Genomic DNA, 21,460 nt, shown 5'->3' on the forward strand with positions numbered 1-21,460 from the left:
GAGCCTATTCAACACTCTTCAACCACCCTCTGGGTGAAAAATCCTTTCCTGGTATATAATCTAAACTTCCCCTGACTCAGCTTCCTCTTGCTCTCTCACAAGGCAAAAAATAACAGTGTAAACAAACAAAAAATTTGTTTGCTTGAAAATAGAACAAACTAGCAAGAGAGACGTGCTGTGGAGAAGGGAGTGGGCCTTTCAGAGAGGAATGGCACAGGTAGGCTGGGGCTGAACCATGAACTGCTTTCAAAGTGTGCTGTGGGAAAGACACAGTGAGGGGACCCAGCAAAGCCAGCCACTGTGATTTATGTTATCTGCAGAAATTGCTTCTGAGGCATTGCTTTGAGCAAGTGCCAGCAGGGCAAATGAAATTTGTCAAGAGCAGAGATGTTCCAGTGATCAAAACACGAGACAACAAAGCCCACACAAGAGGCTGCTTGGTGTGAAAGCACTGAAAATCCCATACAGCTTTTATCTACAGACAAATGTTTGAGTGAGATTGCATCTTACTCTTTGTAATTCAGGCACAGCCTGCTGATGTGACAGCAGTTTCATGTGAAGGTAGGATACACATATGTCAGTCCAAGAAATCCCCTCTGTAGGAGCAGATCCCCTCTGTCTCCAGAGCTGTCCAGCTGTGCAGTGTGTGCAAAAATGGGTCTGCTGTGCCCTGATGGGGGAGACTGAACCTTCACACAGCACACAGCTGAGCCCTGCTCAGACTGACCTCTCTGAGAGACCACTCCAAATTGTTGCTCTGTGTGGGCTCCTGGGCATCTGCAAGTCTCAGACAAATGGCCAAGGATCCCCTCTCTCCCCAGCCCCAAATCTGAAGTGGAATAAGAGCTTTATTAGTGTGGGAAATCTGGACAAACTGCCTGTACTTACAATACTTGCATGTATTTCTGTATACATATAGATAGATATAAATGTATACATCAGAAAGCAGAATTCACTGCAGGGCTTTCCAGAAAATAAACATAAAAGGATAATGTTAAAGATCACTTTAGCTTTCATGGGTAGATCGTTGCAATATCCATCTGAAACTGATGGACTAGATGATTGAATTGCAGAAAAAATTATTGAAATACAAGAGCGATTTTGTGCTGCCTATGTTAAAATTTAAGGTCAGTTCACTGGTGCATGAACAGAGATATCTGCAACAGCAAGAGAAAAGGCATGTTTTTCCAATTCACTTTGAAGTATAATTCCAAGTCAAGCATTAAATTAACAACATTATCATAAAGCGAGTACTAATTTTGTCAAATGCTGAAATTTTTAAAATGCTTTTATACAAACTCTACACTGAATTAGCAAAATATTAACTGAGCCAAGAATGTTAAATTAACTTTACTGCTTTAGACACACCCTTTTAGCAAAATTGATTAGAATAAAAGTATTTTTTAATTCAAAGTGAAGTAGTATAGCTCCCAGTATTAATATGTAGAACTTTCCAATATAAATAGATATAAATAGTCTCTTTTTTTTTTTAATTCCTACGGAATAGACCATGGATAAATTTACTTTTCAGTCTGCCTGGATAATCAGATTCTGTAGAGCTGATGTGTGAGCTGGCTGACAAAGAGAGGCAGCCAAAATGCACTTCTGTATGAAGTCTCCCAGCAGTGGCCCTTGCTTGTGTGCCATTTGTTTGTGCTTGTTTGGCACAGTAAACTATTGAAACACCAATTCCTTTGGTTCCTTTTCTGCATTGACTTCTTAGGCTGGGCTGAATTGGATAGCTGAATATAATATAATGTGAATCTTTTATCTGTGTATTGTTGCACAACAAAATGGAAATTTAATTTATTTCTGTGGATCTTGTGCTGGGCAGTTTAAATGTGACAGAGAAGAAAAATGGAAAATGCTAAGGAAGATGTATACTACTTGAGTAGGTGTGCTAAAACCATATATATATAATTTTTAGAATATGAATTGTATCTTATTATAGAATGTAGGCCCACAGCTCTCTAAATAACTGTGTTGTTTGTCTTAGTCCACATTTTAGCCTGCTTACATTTTTATGCCTATTGTGCACAGAAATAAGAAGAGGGACAAAATAATGTGAAGTAATAAGATAGATAACTATAACTACGTAAACAAAATAATAAATATCAATGTAATTACATGTTTAAATTACAAGGGTAACCCAGGGTTTTGGAAGAGGAGGTCAGAAAGGAAGGTAATTAATTTTTACTTCCCTCCCCTCAGCAAAACCCAGGCTATTCCCAGCTATTGTGCAGGTATCAGCTCTCCCAGCTACTGCTGGCATGTGCAAAGATGTCACATGCCAGGGTAAGGAGGAATGGGACATGGAGCACTGGGAAATGTGAGAAAACAATATAATGCAGGATCTCTTGAAAAGCCAAATGCAGGCTTGCACTAGGTGAATTAACAAGACATCTTTACTGGGCATTGCTGGAGAAGTCAGCAGTTGTTAATCAGATCAGGAAGTCATTTCACTAAATACAAAATTTCAAATGTCAGAAGAAATGCAGGACTAAGGCCAAATTACTGATGGGGGTAGTGAGGAGGTGGAGGAGGGGTGAATTTCTTCACTTTTTGCACTTTAAAGATTTGACACAATTAAAAGAAAAGCATCACCAATACCACTATAAATCACCCTATGACCAGGGCAAAGAAATCAAATGTATGCTAGGAAGCAGAAGTTAGGTGTTTTACAAGAATGTTACAGCTGTACTAAAGATTTTATCAAGTGGACATGCAAGTTTAAGTAGCAAACACTGTTTGAATGCAGTGTTTCAATGTTATTGTTTCAATTGTTATTGTTTCAGTGATGCCATGTTACATCACAAGTCCAGTTTTTGTGGACTTAGGCAGATGCTGTTATGGGAATTTCATCAGGGACTGAAATAATTCTATCCAGTCAATTTTTTGATCTTATTATATTTGAGATTTTAAACAATTATTAGAAAGTGTATCCAATTAGTAAAGAGATAACAATTAAAAGAGGTTATTAAAATGCACCCTTGCAAGAATTCAAACCTTAAGAAGCTTCTACACTTTTTATATAAAGATTTTTCTTACTGTGCTTTCACTTATACCTGTACAGTAGATGCATAACTCAGAGAATATTTACAAGTTATGCTTGTTCTCTTAGAACACCATTACATAATATTTATAATATAAATACTCAAAATAGTTGTCAAATCTTATAGAAACCTAGTGGACAGAAACTGCAACTATTTAGATGCAAGGCTTGCTAGAGTAGGAAGTTTCTTCCTTTATTTTCTGCTGGTTATAGACATTTAAAAGAAAAAAAAGTGGTGTTGCAACAAAATTATGAAACCTTGAGTTTACTTATATGCAAGTGTTTGAGCATTTAGCATTTTATTGCACGTTGGCCAGCTGCAGACACCGTGCCTGGTATGATATAAAGATAAATATGAATGCTCTTGTAGTTTCCAGTGACAGCTGCAGAGATAAAACAGGCTGAACTGGAAAGTATCTTGATTGAAGAACATATTGAGAAAAACCTGTGTATGGCCAGAAAAAAGCTTGGGAGTAGGGGCTGGTGTACCAGAGTGCCACAGATTTTCAGTATTTTATTTTTTATGATAGAATGGAGTATGGTCTGGACTTTGGACTATAATAAGAGATGCTGTGTAGATTTGGCATTATTATTTTGCAATGACTCTCAGGAGATAGATTGGAAAGCAGTCTGAAGAGAGAAACTACAGGGGCAAGTACATCATTTATCAGATCAATAAACTGCTGTGAGGCTGAGATGCACATGGCACACTCAGTGACTCTGAACTCCTTTGCCTTGTACTTTGTGTTACCTATGGAACAATGGAAAAGTCCATACACTCTCACACATTGAAATAACACTGATGGCAATAAAACAATTAGGAAGCATGCAAATCTGCTGCAGAAATTGTGTATATTTCATTAAAGTATTTTTTGCTTCTTTCTGTATAACAGTTCCTATGCTGATGCTGATATAAATCATCTGTATATCCAGCAATAGCAAGTTACTCTGGGTTTGTATTCCCTTATAGCTGAGGACTGAGTCTGGCACAGTGCCTCCATGCAGTTCAAATTAAATCCTCTTCCCTGTGCAGGAGTAATTATGTGCTGATGAATGTGGTGAGAAGAGCACTGCTGGAATGAATGGTGACGACAGGTGTCCAAAGTGGATCAGGTTCCAGGGGCTGTGCTGTAGAGAGCAGTGGTGTTAAACTGAAGGGAGTGGAACAAATTTGGAGCTACAGGCAGAGAGAGACAGTGAGAATTCACAGTGACAGAGACCCTTGCCTAAGCAGCTTTTTGTTACGAGTCACTCATTGGAGGGCTTTCTTTATTCCCACTGAGGTGGAGGAAGAAGGGAGTAAATGCTTACATTAATTTAATGAAATGTTTTCCCTGATTCTTTTTGTGTTGTTTACTGTGGATGTTCTGATTCAATTAATCCTTTATGAAAGGATGAAACCACCTAAAGCCTAGATGCAAAGTGCATACAGTTTGATCTGTGATAACTTATAAAGTCATCTACTGCTAAAGGAGATTAAATTAGCAGGAGAAGGAATTCAGTTAAGGCTCTATCTAGAAAATGATTTGTTGGGGGTACTGCTTTATTAATGTGACCTGTGTTGAAAGGTTTAAAAGATTGAAACAAGCTCAAATTTCAAATTCCAGTCAATCAATTGTTACAAGTTCTATTGACTGAAGAGGAGTTTTCTTTTTTTTTTTTTTTTTCATGCTTAGGTTGCTTCTGAATGTAGGACTAAGCTATGCAGCTTACACCTTGTGAGAAAAATAGATAATTCCTTCAAGATCTGTCACATATTCTTGACTTTGTGTACAATACCCATCTCTGCTTGACTGAAATTTTGAAAATTGTCAGTCATTTACAGGATTGATTCAATTTACAGAGTTATTTTTGGTGTAGTTATTTCAGTATTAACCTTTTAAAATGTTAACAGTGCCATAAATATTTTTCAGGAGTTTTCTTATATCTAGAAAAGAATTATGAGTTAATTATGAGTTGCATGAGATGTATCAAACATGATCTCTTAATATTATCCAGATTTCAATTTGAGGGATATTTTTGCCAGCTAGTGGTATATAGTACCCTTAAGTCCACCTGAGTTTTAGCATCCATTCAATGCTCCTTTAGAAGTAGAAACCCCTGAAAAATTAAGAATCATGTAAAAGGAAAAGAAATATCTCAGCCAGCTTTTAAAAATGAACAAAATCCTTTTGTTGTGGCTTTCTGTGCAAATTTTATTCACTGTAGTTCTAAGTCATTAAATTGACTCGTATCTTCCAAGCTTTTAATTAAATTTTTGATCATACTTTGTATTTTCCTCTGTAGTATAATGAAGAACTGCACTATGTAGAGCCGTGTCTGAATGGAACATTAGTTCAAGCAGACAGAGCCAACAAAGAGGTAAGGAATGAAAGTAACAAAACAGTGGAGAGCTGGGATGCAGTGGGTGACAATGTGCTAGAATGATCTTTTCCTAGTACAATGCATTCCTTTATTAAAATTTATTAATTATTCTACTCATGCCGTTTCAAAGGGTTGTGTGTGACTCCACAGAAAGAAAGAAATAATCTCCTAGTCAATTTGGTTGAATAAACTTAATGGGAAATTGCAGGAGTCACTGAAAATATACTGGTAATAAAGTTTGGTAATTATTTTAAGGAAAGTATTTCAACCCCTTTAAATTGAACTATCATTCTGTTAACAAAATTTACTGAGGAAGAGATTGCATTCTTAACTCAAAGTAACACTAAAAATGAAGCAAAATCTCCAAACAAATGTAATACTACAAGAATAAAAGAATTTAACACTCCAGACAGGTCTGTCAATGTAATAATGTACTCACTCAAGATTGTCCCGTGAAAATGTTCAGATTAGTTTCATCCTGCTAGAATGTTTTAGGAAACAAACCCCATTATGCTGACTACAGTGCAAATTTTATTTGAAGAGAGATTGCAGTGTGAATCTGTATCTTGAAGTTTAGTTTACTGCCTGCCACTTTTCTTCAGTGGTTCTGTGCAGGCAGACTTTAGGAGCTGAGGTAAATTGTTTATGCCATGTGAAATTCTGAAATATGATGGCTGAAAAGCCCTGTGACTCTTGGAGTGGGAAAGACCTGCTAAAATGAGCCTTGTCTGTTTTTATACCACTTCTTCCTTGCTAAGGCTTCCTGTCTTAGAGTGGTTTGTCCTTCTGTCCTGAGTCTGGCCTATGGCTGGAGCAGTCCTAGTCTTTAAGTAGTTTCTATTTTCACTAAAAGAAAGTGAACAGAAAAGTTTCAGCTCACACCCACAAGTGTGTGGTACTTCACTTGTGCTCCCGTGGTCATTGATCTGTTACAGGTAGCAGAGAACACAGCTCTGAAAACACCCTTTGGGGTGTGTCACTGCTGGTCTCTTATGTTTACCAAGACAAATGATTCTTGATATTGATATGCTGATCTTTACTCCGTTGTATCTCTCCCAAGAGTTCTTTGCATTTTATCTATGTCCTACAGAAATTATTCTTCATGGGCTCCTACTTGTATATATTTGATATTTACCACTGTAGGTATCTAAATATCATTTGGTTGCTATGTGGGCATGAATTGTTTTTAATAATTTAATGCTGAAGTCCCTCATTTGTGAATTGTGATGCAGCTTTCTAAACAAGCACTTTATTGTGGGTACATCAAATGAGCCACATGAAATCTGTGCAAGTTCTAGATGCAGACCTAAAAATTCAAATGTATTGCCCAGATGCCTTGTCTGGAATTAATCCTACAGTTAACCTTTCTGTCATTCTGCAACTGATCAAAATGCAGATTACCCCACACCCATATGTTACTTAATATCAGATTTATTTTAATTTAATTGATCAAAAAGTTTTTATGCCACCCAGATGATGCCCAGATTTTAAGAACAGAGCTCAATTTTTCAAAATAACTAAGTAAAAGTTCATATTTTGTTTTTCAGAGTAAATGTTGATTCAATTTCTGGTTAGGGAAACTATTTATTTATTTATTTAAGAGAATAACTTTGTCCTTTGTCTATAAACTAAATAGTATATGCAAGATTTGGGGACATAATTAAACTTTTTTCTAGTTGGTTGAAATTGTAATGTAGTCCTTGTTTCCTTGAAAGGGTGGAACTACAAAAAAACCTGAGATAGGTAGCATGTAATAGTTTGGTGCATTTGTGTATACCATGACTTTGCCAATCCTAATTTCTTTCTTATGTGTGACCTTATATATTCTTATATCATTTTTCTAGACACTGTAATGAAGTTAAATATTTATTTGCCTGAACACTAGAAGGCACAAAAGTTCCATTGTCCCCAGTATAGCTCAGAGTACAAAGTAGAGATTGTCCAAGGAGGTGGACAGCCACTTAATCCTACATGAGTAATCCAGTTATCATGCTCCTGAACCCAGTTAAAAACAGCTTTCTGAAATATCTGATCCTGTTGTAAGATGTGATGCCGTGTGATTTGACTGTACTGACACAGCAAATTTACCTGGGGGCCTCATCAAAAACTCACTGAATTAACTGGAGAAGTTTCTCTTGAATTCAGAGCTATTTGGTCAGGCCCACAGAAACAAGATGTCCTCAAATGTTTTTCATGTGCACATTCCAAAACTGGTCCAAGCTATCACAGTTATTTGGCTGTGTTTTGGAACTCATCAAAAAGTATTCAATTGTTTGGGTTATAACTTTTATTTCTGTGAGTCTCACAGACACACCAGATTACTCCTGTAGTTTTTGGGGGGTTATTTTGGGGTTTTTGGTTTTCTGGGGTTTTTTTTGGTGTAATTGCCATTGGTCCATTGTAATATCATAGAAAAAATAGATAAAATTACACTTTCTCAACCAGTCTTGCAAGGTAAATACTCCTTTGCAAGTTCACTGGTAATAATAATAACTCTTTCTTTTCTTTTGTTGATTAAATGATGAAAAACCCAAGAAAAATATCAAGGCAAACACTGTGTTTTGTAGCTTTTCCAAGCAGTCATTATCAGCATGTGAACATGTTTCTGTACTTGCAAAGCAGAGCAGGAGATTGACAGGCAATGTTTTGATATAATCTATTGTTTCAGTTTACATATGTCTACATCTGCCTGATTTTTTTTTAAATTCCAACCTAGATGTGAAAATGTAGCTATATATTTGGTTCAGAACTTTCTATCCTTCCTTGTTATGTCAACTGAATGGGTGCAATGATGATCACATCTGTTAGTATAAACTTTACTAGCACCAAAACAAATACAAGTATTTTTAAAAAGTTAGAACAATTTTTCTTTAGCTGTCAAATATCTATTTTAAAATGAAAACTTTAGATGGAAACAATTAAAATTTGCTGTAATGGTATTTCATATTGCTACAGTTTTCTTTTATGTGGGAAGAGGAGATGTATGATGCTGATGATTTCAGGGACTGAATTTTTAACAGTTCACTTGACCACTCTTTTATGTTGTTTTTCATAGTCCTGACCTTTCTTAAGACACATATCACTTAATGCAGCACTGTGGCTGGAAACATGCATGGAACCAGATAGTTTTACCCAATTATTAGCTTATGCTGAATAAACTTGAATTCCTACCAATTTGGCAATACATGCCAAAATGGTAGGAATTCAAGTTTATTCAGCATAAGTCTCTCTGTCTCTCTCTCTTTTTTTTTTTTTTTAACCATAGTACATGAGTTTCAAAATAAAAAATTCCCATTAAATGACTCTTAAAGAAAAAATCCCCCTCTGACACACATGGATGCACCCCTAGTTCTTGCTAACTGCATCTTGCTAGGTTCATCTGACACCACTTGTACCAAATGCAGGCAGTTCTTAGAAGCAGAGATAAGAAATTACTTTGAGATGTTTGGAGCTTTTAATCTCACGAGGAAGGCAGCTGTCTCAATAACTCCACATAAAAATTGCTCTCACAGGATCAGTGCTCCAGTCTATATTTGTCTGGAAATTATTTATTGAAGAACTACTTTGCTGTCTTCCTGCAAGGCTCAGATGTGTTCAGAAGGAATCTTTCCACTCTGAGGACGTCACTTAAAGATGCTGAATGGCGTTCTTTAAATTGTGTTTAATCTCTCAACTTTAGCAAAACAAAGAAACAGACTCCAGAAGAATAGCTGTCCTTATCACTTGCACTTCATTTGCAGAGAGCTGAAGGGCAAACCAGGCTTCTCAGCAGAATAAATGAAATTATACTGACTTGGGGCAGCCGGGCCAGGGCTGGGTGTGGGGAGAGATCAAGTCCTCCTGTTTAGGTAGGACTGAATGTGGTGTTTGCTCCTGCTGGAGGGCTCTGTGGTGCCAGCACTGCCAGCCCTGCTCCTGCCAAGCCCTTCCCAGCACAGCCTTGGCTGTCCAAGGTCCAGGTGTGAGTGGATCCTGGCTTTGGCACCTGCAGCAGCCCCAGCAGCTGGGCTACAGCCAGAGCCTCTTCTGCTCCCATCCCCAGCCTGTCTAGGGAAAACCAGACCTGGGAGCATCTTCAGGGAATGGAAGGATTTGTTTGTAGGCTACAGGAAACAGCTTCAGGCTCAGGGCTTAGAGCAGCCTGGGAAATGAGTGCTTCTTAGTGGTGCTGGAGCTGAATATTCAGTGGGATTACGGGTAGCAAAGGCACATGCTTGTTCACATTCAGGGATGGGTTGCAGGAACTCTTAGCCACAATGTTCAGGAATGTAACAGGCTTCCACAGAGCCAGACTTTCAGAAAATTCAATTAGTCTTAGAAAAGAAAGAAAGAAAAAAGAAAAAAAGCTGTCTGGTTTATGCATTTTCTCATTGAAACACTGTCACTCTTGGTCCCCTCCCCAGCTCTTCTCTTTTTGGGATGGAAGCAGTATTGTAAACACAGTGCTCATTCCACACACTGGCTCTAGAACGCTTGCCATTATTTTCTGGACCACAGTAGTAAGGGAAAACTTACCTAAAAGAAAAAAATCCACTCTCATCAAAGAAAGAAAAGGCATTTAAAGCATTGTAGCTCTCTTCTATCCACTCTGTGGCAACACTTTCCCTTCAGTAATGTTTTTTAGTTTCCTGTTGCAAGCACCAGGGAAGATATTACAAAGCCAACTTCAGTTCCATCCCCCTCCTTCCATTTTCCTCTGTCTCTCAGGTAAGAACATATACCTGACATTAGAGTAAATCTGCACAAAGTGCACACAGAGGAAGGAAACTGCATTTCCCTCTGAAAAACATCCCAATTATTATTGATGAAGCATTATTTTCCTCTAGAATATGCAGTCTTCAGTCCACTTGCATCTTTACTTAATTTAAGAGTTAAGACTCAACTGGAATATCTGAACTGAACTCTCTTCTATAAGTAAGGGGTGAAAAGTTAGACTTGTTAATTTATATGGTAATGGAGCTCATGTTAGCCAAAGATTCATGATCCTGCATCATTTTGTTGAGTAAGGAGAGCAGTCAGATAGAAAAGAAAACACAGCATCAGTACTTTCACCTTTGCAATGTTCAGCCTGGCTAAATGAATGTTTTGAAGACTGGTACAGATTTCACAGTCATTGGCATAGCAAAAGCAGGAATGGTTTTTGAACAAGCCTAACCCCTAACGAGTTAGGGGTTACTTGATCAAGACCCCTCTTTTGTTAAAGCATTCATAAATGCCTGCTATATTACAGTAGATTTGAGGGACACCAAACACATTTATTATCATTAAGCATTTTAATGTTTAACACACCTGTGCATTTTTGTGATGGGAAAAGAATAAAACTTGGAGAAAAAACATTTTCAGTCCCAAATCTCCAGCATGTAACGTGCTTTTCTTTGAGAAAGTGTGAAGATACTTTGAGAGAAGTAAGGGTTTAAGCATCTAGACCTCTTCCCTGCCAGCTTAAAGAACAGCCAAGTAACACAGACTTCAGTAAAGCTTCATTTAACTTTAGTTTTTCTTACTGCTGGCAACAACCTGCAAGGAGGAGATGCTAGTGTAATTTGTATAATCTGTTCAGAAACTTCCCCAGGTTTTGAGCAAGTTGTTCTATTACTTTTCTACAAAACTGCTGGTTCTGGAAGTGCTTGCTGTGTGTAGCTTTGAGAGCAACCTGGAATTTCTGTCAGGTGCACTTCAGAAAGCATTTGTCTCTTCAGAAACCTTACTGAATGGAGTTTGCTTCATGTGTTTGTACAAGACAAAGTCACAACTTCAAATATGTTTGTGTTTTGATAGGACAGTGATGTGACTGGTGTTAATGTATGTTTTCCTCAGGCACACAGAGGGATCCCAGTACTCTTGTTCTTCCAAGATAGTGTGTTTCAACTTTCATTTTACAATGGGAGAATACAGTAATTTGTTTTTGGAATAATTATAATGTCAGGTGATATGGCAGGTGTCACTCTGTCTCCACTTACTTCTAAAAGTTTTCACAGCCTAGGAATTGTCATAAATTTGTGTGTTGGCACATAGCTACAGTGCAGTTTAGTTTAGATATGTGGTAATTGTAAGCTATCCCTAATTTGCAGAACTTGCTTTAAGTTTGGTTTATCACAAAAATGAAATCTGTAATTACATTGGGTAGCATAACTGAGGTTGAAATTAATCTGTGATCCTAAATGTGGTTTGGTAATATAAAATATGCAAGGTATATTTGAATTTTACCAGACTATTTTATAATTTGGCATCAGTGTTAAACAGCTGCTACCTTGAAGTGTATCAATTTGCTACACACAAATTTAAAAAAGAGTGGGAAATAGTTCAGACACTATTCTGTCACCGTCTGCACTTTCTCCACAAATTGCAAACATGTGGAACTGCCTATTTTAATACTAGTTTTCTTGGGCCAAGAGGTTTTCATCTTTGAGAAACTCCATGTTACAATTTACCTACCCCAAAGGAATCGGATGACAATCTGATTTAATGTAACTTCAGATTTAAAGTAACAATATTACAATATACATTCCTCTTTTATATGTTTTTTTAATGTACTATATATGGGTTGAGGACATTTCTCTGTAAATGTTTCCAGATGAAATATATCATCTTCTAGATGCACAGATAGGCACAGTAACTCCAAACTAAATCAAGAACTTACCCCAGCGTAAATTCGAATGACAGAAATAGACAGATGTAATGTATAACTTCCAAAAAGCTTTTATTTTTCTATGCAATTACCAGAAATTAAATAACCAGAAGACTGGTTCAGCAAAGAAGCTAAGTGAAATTGCCAATAAGAGGTTGGTAAATACAAATTTTGCATATTGAATTTTATTTAAGCAAATTACTTTTGCATATTTATCTATCCATCTCTGTCAGATCGCAAAAAAATTTAAAAAAAAAACAACTGCATTGCTTAGCTGTTAAAAACCCCAAAATAGTAAAGTCTCACTGAAGTCTACTCCTATTTTAGAACTGTCAAGCTGCCATAGTCCTTCAAAACTTTCAGTAAGGCCCTGACCACTGAAATTTGGTCTGACATTTTCTATTGCAGTAACTAATTTACTTAAGAAGAATTTGGTTTGAATCTGAGTGTATTGAATCTTGAGCTCTTTGTTCTGCATCGTTTTTATGATTCTTTTTTCCCCAAAAAGCCTCCTTCTTTTCCAACACAGCATGTCAGGAAACAGAAGGGGCTGGATAATCATTACAGTCAGGTAACCTGTAATTGCCCTGACCAAGGGTTTGGAATGGGCTGATGCCTAAATGCATTTTACACATTTATCTGTCAGTGCACGTGGGTAAAGCTCCCTGTGACACACAGGTGAACATCACTCTCCCACCTCACACAGACCTGATTGGTTTCTTTCTTTCCTGTTTGTGTGCTGATAGTCCATCTTCACAAATCTGAGAGATCTTTGCCAAGCATGTCCCAGGGCCATTTGGAGTTACAGCATGTGTGGATAGGCACGGGAAGTAATTCTAGAAGTAGCAAAGACTTGCAGTAAAGCTGACAAGGAAACCTGGAGGAATGTTGGAGCCATTAATAATGCTTTTCTCTAGGAAGCTCAGCCTTGTCAGACAGTTAATGGCAAATATCATGCTCTTCCAGTGTAACTGTATAACCTCTGTGCATATATTATTTGTGAACTGCTCCTTTTTGGAATCAGTGGAAAATACTTTATTTGTTGGCTTGAATCCATGGTCCTGTACCCAATCTAATTTGGGTATTCCTACTCATCAGAAGCGATACCTTATTTTTTGGTAAACATAAGTAGGCTTAAGAAAATATTTGTGCAAGGTACTGGGACTTCTGTGCAGCATATTGGCTTAACAAGAATTAAATAAAAACTTTGGTGGTTATAATAAAAATTAAACTCAATGAACCAATTCTGAAGCCCTTAAGTGAATAAAAGTGATTTTAAAAATGCATTATTTTTTTCTGGATACGTGGGAAGAGTAGAGATGGGGACTTGATTTGGTCAGTTTATGAGAGTAAACTTGCTATTGGTTTCCTTCCATTTTGTCAGTGCCAGAGAGAGACATTATAAAGGGCAACAGGTTTCCAGGACTGCCAGGAGAGGGATCTGCTGCAGACCATAGCAAGCTCAACTTACTGAGTGCTGTATCTCTGTGTGTGAGGCTTTAGGCAGTGCTCTCATGTTGAAATGCATTAAAGCACCCTGTGAGGTCTAATCTGTGTGCCAATGAGGTGAGCCAAGCTCACTGCTGTGACTCTGTCTGTCGTGATGCTGGGGAAAAAAACCACTGGTGTAATTCTGCAAATGTTTGCTACAGTGAACAGGAATGCTGAGCCTTTGGGATGGCCTCAGCTGGAAACTTCTGTGCTTCTTTCTGTGTGTCTGAGATGGGCTGGTTGTCACAGCCCCTACCTGGAACTGGAGAACTGGAGCTCAGTTCTCTGTGTTAATGTATCCTCACCTGTTTTCAGGAGTGTTTGCTTCCTGCTTTCAGATGTCAAATGAAGATGGCTGTTTGTTCTTTTCCTTTTATTCTTGTTTGGAAAGGATAAAACTTTGAAGGTTATGGAGTACTCTTATATTATTTTAACGGAAGCCAAATAATTTCCCCCATGGTTGTGCAGACACTGGACTCTCTTTGCTTGGAGGGGGTGACCACTTTCCTTTTGCTTCCAGAATATAAAAATTTGTCATCTTGTGATCACAGATACCAGTCAGCTTGTCTACTCTCAATAAACCTTGTGGGGCCATTACAACAGCCTCTAAGAAAAGAGACCAGAAGAAGGAGTTGCCTTAGAATTTCCTCAGAATAGCCCCAAAATTAGCAAATCATTCTTCAGGTTTTGTATGGGCTAGATAAATCAGTGCCTCATTTTGGCTACAAGTTTGACAGCTTCTGCCACAAAGGAAAAATTCCGTTTCTGGCCTTCATCTCAGAAGAGTTTTTAAATTGCCTGCAATGACCTGGAATTGGGAAAGGAAAACTAATTCTTGCCTGTATTCAGATTGTTCTCTCTTCCTCCCTAACTTTGCTCGTGTTCTGAATCATGAAAAGGGCTCTGAATATGTGTCAACTCCCCAGCACAGATTTGCTGAAATAAATTTCTTAACTTGAATTATTTGAATTCATTAACTCTTAAATCCTAGTAAATCAAAAGTAGGAAACTAAGAAGTAACAAAAATGCAAGTTGCTATCATATTTTGAGAGACAGTTTTACCTAATCCCTGAAGAATGAAAATTTAATGTAATCATCTAACCAAGTATGAGCCCAAATCTCTACAGTTGTTCATTTAACTGTGAGGCTAGAAAAGGGGAATACACTAGGGTGTACCATAAGATACTTTCAACAACCTCATTAGAAGAGAAATTCCAAGTTCAATCATGATAATTGGTTATGAATCTGTCCTCTTGTTCAGTTATGCCAAAGCCATATGCAACAGGGGTGTAATTTTAATGTTCTGTGTGGCTGTCCCATGACACACAGAATATGAAGGACATTAAAAACCATCCTGGGTTTCTTCTCATCATTTAAGTTTTTGGAAGACCTCATCCTGACTTACCTGCACATGTGGGTTTGTATCCTCATTCTCCTCAGCTCGTGTCTTTCAGACCCTTTTGGGTGATCACAGACACCTCCCCAGCTGAACACTTCTGGGCTTCCTCACTCAACTTCTGTGGAGCTCTGACCCTGTAATTTTGTAATCAGACATCAATGTCTGATTGTCATAATTGTGTGCCTAATTTGCATTCAGAATTACCAAGATTATGCATGTCAATTAGGTAGATGAGTCTGCAATTAGCTTTTGCACATTCTGGTATTTGCACATGGGAATTAAGCTTACAGCTGCCCGGGAATGTCTGTGCACACAGTTGGACAGACCCCCCAGTCAAACAGGGGCTCCAAAATGATAGCAAGGAGAGACTGAGGTGAACCAGCCTATTACTAAAAAGAGCTCTTGAAGTTGTGAAGTTGAACTTTGCTTTTTGGCTCATTAAGAGCAGGACTCCTGCTTTTTGGGATCTGTTAGGTTTCTGAAAGTTATTGAAAGTGGAATTAAGGTGATTTTTATCTCATTCTGAAATCATGTATTCTTTTTCTTTAAACTGATCTTTCAGTGTTATATGTCTTGCCCTGACATTTTTTTCTCTATTAGTTGGGTTGAAATGCCCTTTTCTGTTTTGCAGTTCTTTTGGACTTTTTAGCCAGTTGTGAAGACTGAAATAGCACTTGACAAAGGCCCTGCCTCCCCTGCTGTTTCCCACCACACAGGGCTTCATTTTCTTCTTACAAATTAATTGTCTTGTCTTCTTGTGTGGAACAGTTTTTAACAAGTCTAATATTAATACTGAGTGATAAACTGCATTTATACTTCAATGACCTAATGATTAGAATCTACCATCTTTTAGAGGTGTGCATTGTCAAAGCTAAATTTCGGAAAGAATTTTTTTTATTATTCCAAAAACCTACAGGGAAAATAGATGGAAATTATATAAAATTACTATACAAAGTGAAGAGAAATTATGAAGCATATCTCTAAATAAAAACACAAACAAAAAACCAAAACAAAATTATTTGATTGAGTAGCCAAAAATGTATCAAAACTGTGATACATTTGCATTATTATTGTACTAACACATCCTTAGTTTTGTTTTACTTGAAGAGTCAGAAAAATTACTGGGAATTATTTTGTTAATTGGTGTATGTGATCACTTAATCCTAAGAAGTTGGTCTGAAGTATTCAGAAATCCTTAATCACAGACAGGTCTGTTGTAACAACATTCTGACAAATGAAACCTTCCTGTTCATGTTTCAGCATTTCAGGGAACACCTTGACAAACTTTTTGCAAAAGGAATTGGAATGCTGGACATTGCTTTAAATGAAGCTTTCAACATGCTCAATGAAGTAAGTTCATGCTTTTCAGATCCTTTTTGTTTTTCACCTCCTTCTTGTCTTCCCTTTTTTCAACTGATTTCAAATTCCTGAAAATGTTTTAAAATGTTTCCTGAAGTATAATCATGTATTTTGTGGAAAAAATACTGAAGTGTGTTAGTCTGCTGGAAGATGAAAAAAAGTCATCTAAACTAAATAGCAAAATGTCTTTTGATTGAAGGATGTACCTTGGAAATAAGAGCTCAAACCCAAATATTCTCAAAACAAGTTTGACTTTGACAAGTGTGCCTGCCTTTATGCTGTGTGATCCTAGATTAATTAATGGTTCTAATTCCTGTGTATTCATCTTGAAGGGCAATATTGATTGATTCTTTTCCAGGCATAAAATCCTAAAATGAAAAAAGCAGGATCTTCTTCCACCCACTGCTCATGTGTTCAGTCAGACAGTGTGGAACTAATGCCTTCGTGTGGTGCATGCCAAAAATGACACTGGGAAAAGGTGCATGAAGTAAAGGACACTGTAGGCTGCTTGTAGAGGTTTTATTAACAATTGTGGGCACCAAATAGAGTCTTGGGAACCAGAAAAACAGTAGGAATGCCTCAGTGCAAGAGATGTTCTGTGCTAGTCCTCCAAATCTATGTAAACTGGAAAAAAATCCCATTGCAGGAAGTGAAGACCCGACCCAAGATCTGTTTTGCTTTGGTTTACAATCTGTGAGGTAACTGAAGTTATAATGATGAATGTGGTTTAAAAATCTCATTAGATAATCTGACAGATCTGAGACTAAAGGGATCTGGCATCCCACGTGCTGAACTGCACCCATGATGGGAGGTCTGTAAGATCATGTTGGACTCTGCTCCATCTATGTTCAGATCTCTTCAAGGTGCTCTATTTATTGCTTCTATTTATACTTTAAGATGAAGTTTCAAATAGGTTCAATCCTTCTTGCATGTAAACTTCCAGAAATGCCAGCATAAAAATATTTTCCATTTTATACAGGCATATCTGCAGTGTCTCTGGGAAATTCAATTAAAGCCACCTAGGCCAGAGGAAAAGCTAAATCTCCCCTCAGCAGAGTACAGCAAACCATTTTCCACTTCGGCTACAGGATATGACCTTTATGTGCCAGAAGCCTATTTGAATTATAGGTTAACTAAGGATGCTTTTTCTTCATTAAAAAAAGTAAAAAAGTGGGTGAATGGGGAGGGGGAAGGAGTGGGTGGTGGCATAGTAAAGGGATAAAAAATAGAGAAAGCTGTGTGTTACACAAATAGTCTCTAAAGACTCTGGTTGGATTTTAAAATGGTTCAGGGGTTACACTAATTAAACTCAGTCAATTTTGCCTTGCAATTACCTTTCAATATTTGCTATGGTTGTCAAGACTTGAAGATGTTTGCTACTGATACCTTTGAAAAGCATGTTTAAAAATCCACTTCCAAATTCTTTCCAATTGTCAATTTATGCAGTGTACATTATAGAGAGGAAGAATACAGAAGTGCTTGGTACAGTAGTTAGACAACTACTATGTCATGTGACAACTGCAATTATCTCTTTTGGTGACAAATGTGCTCTTTGAAGTGATTACCTTTAAAAAAATCATAACCAATTAAATAAAATTCTGTGACATTTCAAAGACTGTTAATCACAACCAACTGCTGTAAATGTCAGGATGCATTGAAATTTTTGCTGCTAACTGATGAATCACTGAGTTAATTGTAGTTCATCATAAGCCCCTTGTCATTGTTATTATTATGGAAAACACTTTCATCACTCTTGCTATTCAATAAAATTAAAAGTTTTAGACAAATATGAGAAGATATTACTCATCAAAGTATTTGAATTTAATCTCATTCTTCAAAATATTCAGATAACTGTGTAGAATAATGCAGATGCATACAGAGTGCTGTTTTAAAATAAATGTACAAAGGCATTTCCCTTTCATTAATTTCTCTTTTCAGATACCTTGTCACTTTTAAAATATGTTGTCCATGTGAAGAAGATATCCCTAACAAAGTAACTTCACCTTTATGAAAAAATAATGGCTGTAAGATCATGAAGGAATCCTATTTAAATAATTCTGGTTCTGGTTAAGACTGGAAAACCTGTCATGGTGGGAGAATTTTAAGGAGTGACTGCCTTGCAAATTACATAGAGGCAGAGATCACATTCCAGCTAACCCTGCAAATCCACATTGGCTGCCCTTTAAGGCAGAGTGCTTCTGGTACTGATTGCTCAGGTTTCTGCTGGATGAAAAGGAAGCTGATCTTGAGCAGAGATGCAGGTGTGACAGAAATGGTTGCTGAATGTGGGTGTGGTTACTCAGATACAGAAATGGGAAGGCAGGGAAGGCAGAGCACTTCTGGAACCCACCACCCACCGTTTTCTACTGCAGGCATTTCTACAAAGATGAAATTTTTAGGTTAACTTTTTCAGAAAAAGTGGGGTTTAGAGTTTGGAAAACAGTGAGTATATAAAGGCAAACAGACTGTGGAAAGCTTAAAAGACAGAGCTGTTGGTAGTCCAAATCAAACCAGAATACTCTGAATAATTTTTTATGACTGCAAGAGCAGTCAGAGTCCCTGCAAGATAATTCACCTATGAATACAGGAACAGCTTTTTAAATTGAACCACCCTGTTCTGGGGCACAGCAAGGCTGGGGAGGTGGGACAAAGTAATTCTTGCTTAGCTTTCTCAGCATCAAGAAAGAGAGATAGGATGGGGCCTTGCCTGACCTCAAATGTGGTAATGTACATGAAAACTACAAGTAAGTAATTGTAATTGATGTTTTCATAGATTTTTTTAAAAGTGTTCACACACAGAAATTAAAAATCAAAGAGTTTTAAAACTTTGATATATTTTTGTCCTAAAAGAGGGATGTTTCACCAAAGTTCCTTGAATACATAAGGTAATATACAGACAAATAAGAACTTATTCTGCAACCAAAGCAAATGGAGACACATGGATTCAGACTCAGAGCACCAACTCCAGAATGAAGAGCTCAAAGCTCATATCATGACAATGTGTTTGCTCTTTGACAGGAGAAAATCCCATTTGTATAAGGATGAAGCTTCCTTTCCTTATGCCAGAGGATTGCTGATTGCTGTCTGAGTACCTGTGCTCAAGTACTGCACTTCAGCTGCCTGCATTAGTTTTATGTATTCATTCTGGTGACAGGAGAATCTCAGAGTATATAAATATGAACTGGGTTCTCCCAGATAAATATTTAAAGAAAAATAGCATATGGAATGTAATCCTGAGTGAATATGAATGAATGCCATATGAATAGTCAAATGTCTCTCAGGAGTTGTGTACCCCCTGTACTTCTCAGAAAAATCACCATTCATTACTTCTTTTGGTGTAACGTGTTCTTTAAAATGATATTTGAATCAAAGCAAACCCTATGGATGCATCAATACTCATCACCTATCAAAACCAGGGGAATGCCATTTTAATTTTGGGTAGTGCTACATTTATATATGTTTCTTATTTTTCAATTCACCAAGAACATAAAATCTGTGATAAAATGTTTTCAGCCTGAAAATATTTTCCACTTCTTCTAAGGATGCTAGAGATGTGACACAATCCATGTGTGATCCTGCCTGTAATCATGTAACAGGGATGTGCTGCTCCTAATGGTTGTTTCCTTTTGCAGTTCAATCACACAGGACAAGGAAGCATTTGCAGCCAGGCCATAATGCTGATCACTGATGGAGCTGTGGACACATATGATACCATATTTGCAAAATACAACTGGCCAGACAGAAAAGTAAGTGTGTTATCACCTTTGCTGAATGGGAAACCCAAAGCTTCATATCCAATCTACAGAGTGCATCTATTGAAAAGTCAGTAACAATTGTTCTAATTGTCTATAAATGATTTTGGAGCATTAATTAAAAAATAAAAAAAGAAGCTTATATGGTATTCCCTGAGGATAGAGATTACTGTTGTAATGGACTTAGGTTAATAAGATATAAAGGCACTGTTTCCCTCCAGGTTATATTTCTGAGCATTATACAATCCTTCTCCTGAGACACATCATTAAGTCTGAAAAAAAATTTTCTTTTTTCTCCCAAACTACACATTAATAATTCAATGGTTTTTCAAGCTAGAGATGGGTATGTACTATGGACTATGAAAGGAGAAGAGCAGATGTAGTAATCAGTATTTTTAATTTCTTCATTTGGCAGAGTGAGGGATAGAGCTGACAGTTGGAAAGATTTTGTTAAAAATGTATTTGGCTCTATTGATCTGTATAAAGAAATTTGCCCAGAGTTAAATTACCTTATCATATAGCAAGTGGAACTTTCACAGTAGGGCAGAAATGCCTTGACTTTACCTGATGAGGAAGCTCTAGTGGGCCTTGTTTCTCTAGTGAAATATTTTTCTTCTACATTTTATCTTCAGCTACAGCAAGTTTTGGGACTATTTTAGGAAGTTTTTGTAGTTCTTTGCCATGTTATGTGCCTGTGGAAGCAGCAACCCCATGGTTTGAAGTGCAGTTTGAACAAGGGATTGATTCATGTGACTGTGCAGCATGGGGTTCTGTATTCTGAGGAAAAAAACTGGCTGTTTTAATTTTCAGCTTTTAGTCATGTTTCTCTTCAATAAAATTCTGTTTATTTTCTGAGTGACTTCTATCTCTGTTTTATGCAAATATAATATCATTCCACTGGAAAGAAGGCCTACAAGCTAAAGGTTTTGTGGCCAGTCCTTCCTCTCTTACTCAATGGGATGCCAGCTAATTTAAGTTGTAAAGCCCTCAGATATTCCATGAGAACCTTTTACTTTATCTACCAAAAACTGGCTTTGAAGGAGATTCTCAGAGTCTCTCAGAAGGATGTGCCTCTGGTGCTGCAAATTCTTATTCTTTGGACTTGGTTCCTCTCTTAAGAAGAAGAGACTCTGGGGAAACTCTTATCATAGGAAATCAGCAAGGAAAGAATTCTCTGAAAGAGTCAGCTAAGTATTTTCACAAATACATGTGTTGTGTATCTTTCATGTGCTAATCCACAGCTCTATCTGAGGTAACTCTGCTCAGCACAGCTGTTGCAGAAAGCAGCAGGAGAGGTTTCCACTGGGAATTCTTCTGCAAAGGCCCAGCATCAAGAGTCCTGCCTTGTTCAGCAAGGACATGATGTCTGGGGAGCAGCTTTTAGTTAATATTCTACTCAACTCTTCTAAAAATAT

General features: G+C 37.3%; 1 protein-coding gene across 10 annotated transcripts in view; it reads left to right on the plus strand.

The window, feature by feature from the left end:
* The window catches only part of CACNA2D3 (calcium voltage-gated channel auxiliary subunit alpha2delta 3), a 414,102-nt gene that overhangs the window by 203,683 nt on the left and 188,959 nt on the right, over window positions 1-21,460 (plus strand). For all 10 annotated transcript variants that reach the window (XR_009487851.1, XR_009487850.1, XM_059856396.1 and 7 more), the window contains 3 exons: window positions 5,339-5,413; window positions 16,195-16,284; window positions 19,926-20,039. Coding sequence is in view for 8 of the 10 variants with exons in the window: in XM_059856396.1 (XP_059712379.1) it covers window positions 5,339-5,413; window positions 16,195-16,284; window positions 19,926-20,039 (279 nt within the window). In the remaining 2 variants the exon portion in view is untranslated. The remainder of the gene's footprint in view (window positions 1-5,338; window positions 5,414-16,194; window positions 16,285-19,925; window positions 20,040-21,460) is intronic.

Source organism: Haemorhous mexicanus, chromosome 11, assembly GCF_027477595.1.
Source record: "Haemorhous mexicanus isolate bHaeMex1 chromosome 11, bHaeMex1.pri, whole genome shotgun sequence".
Lineage (NCBI taxonomy): Eukaryota > Metazoa > Chordata > Aves > Passeriformes > Fringillidae > Haemorhous > Haemorhous mexicanus.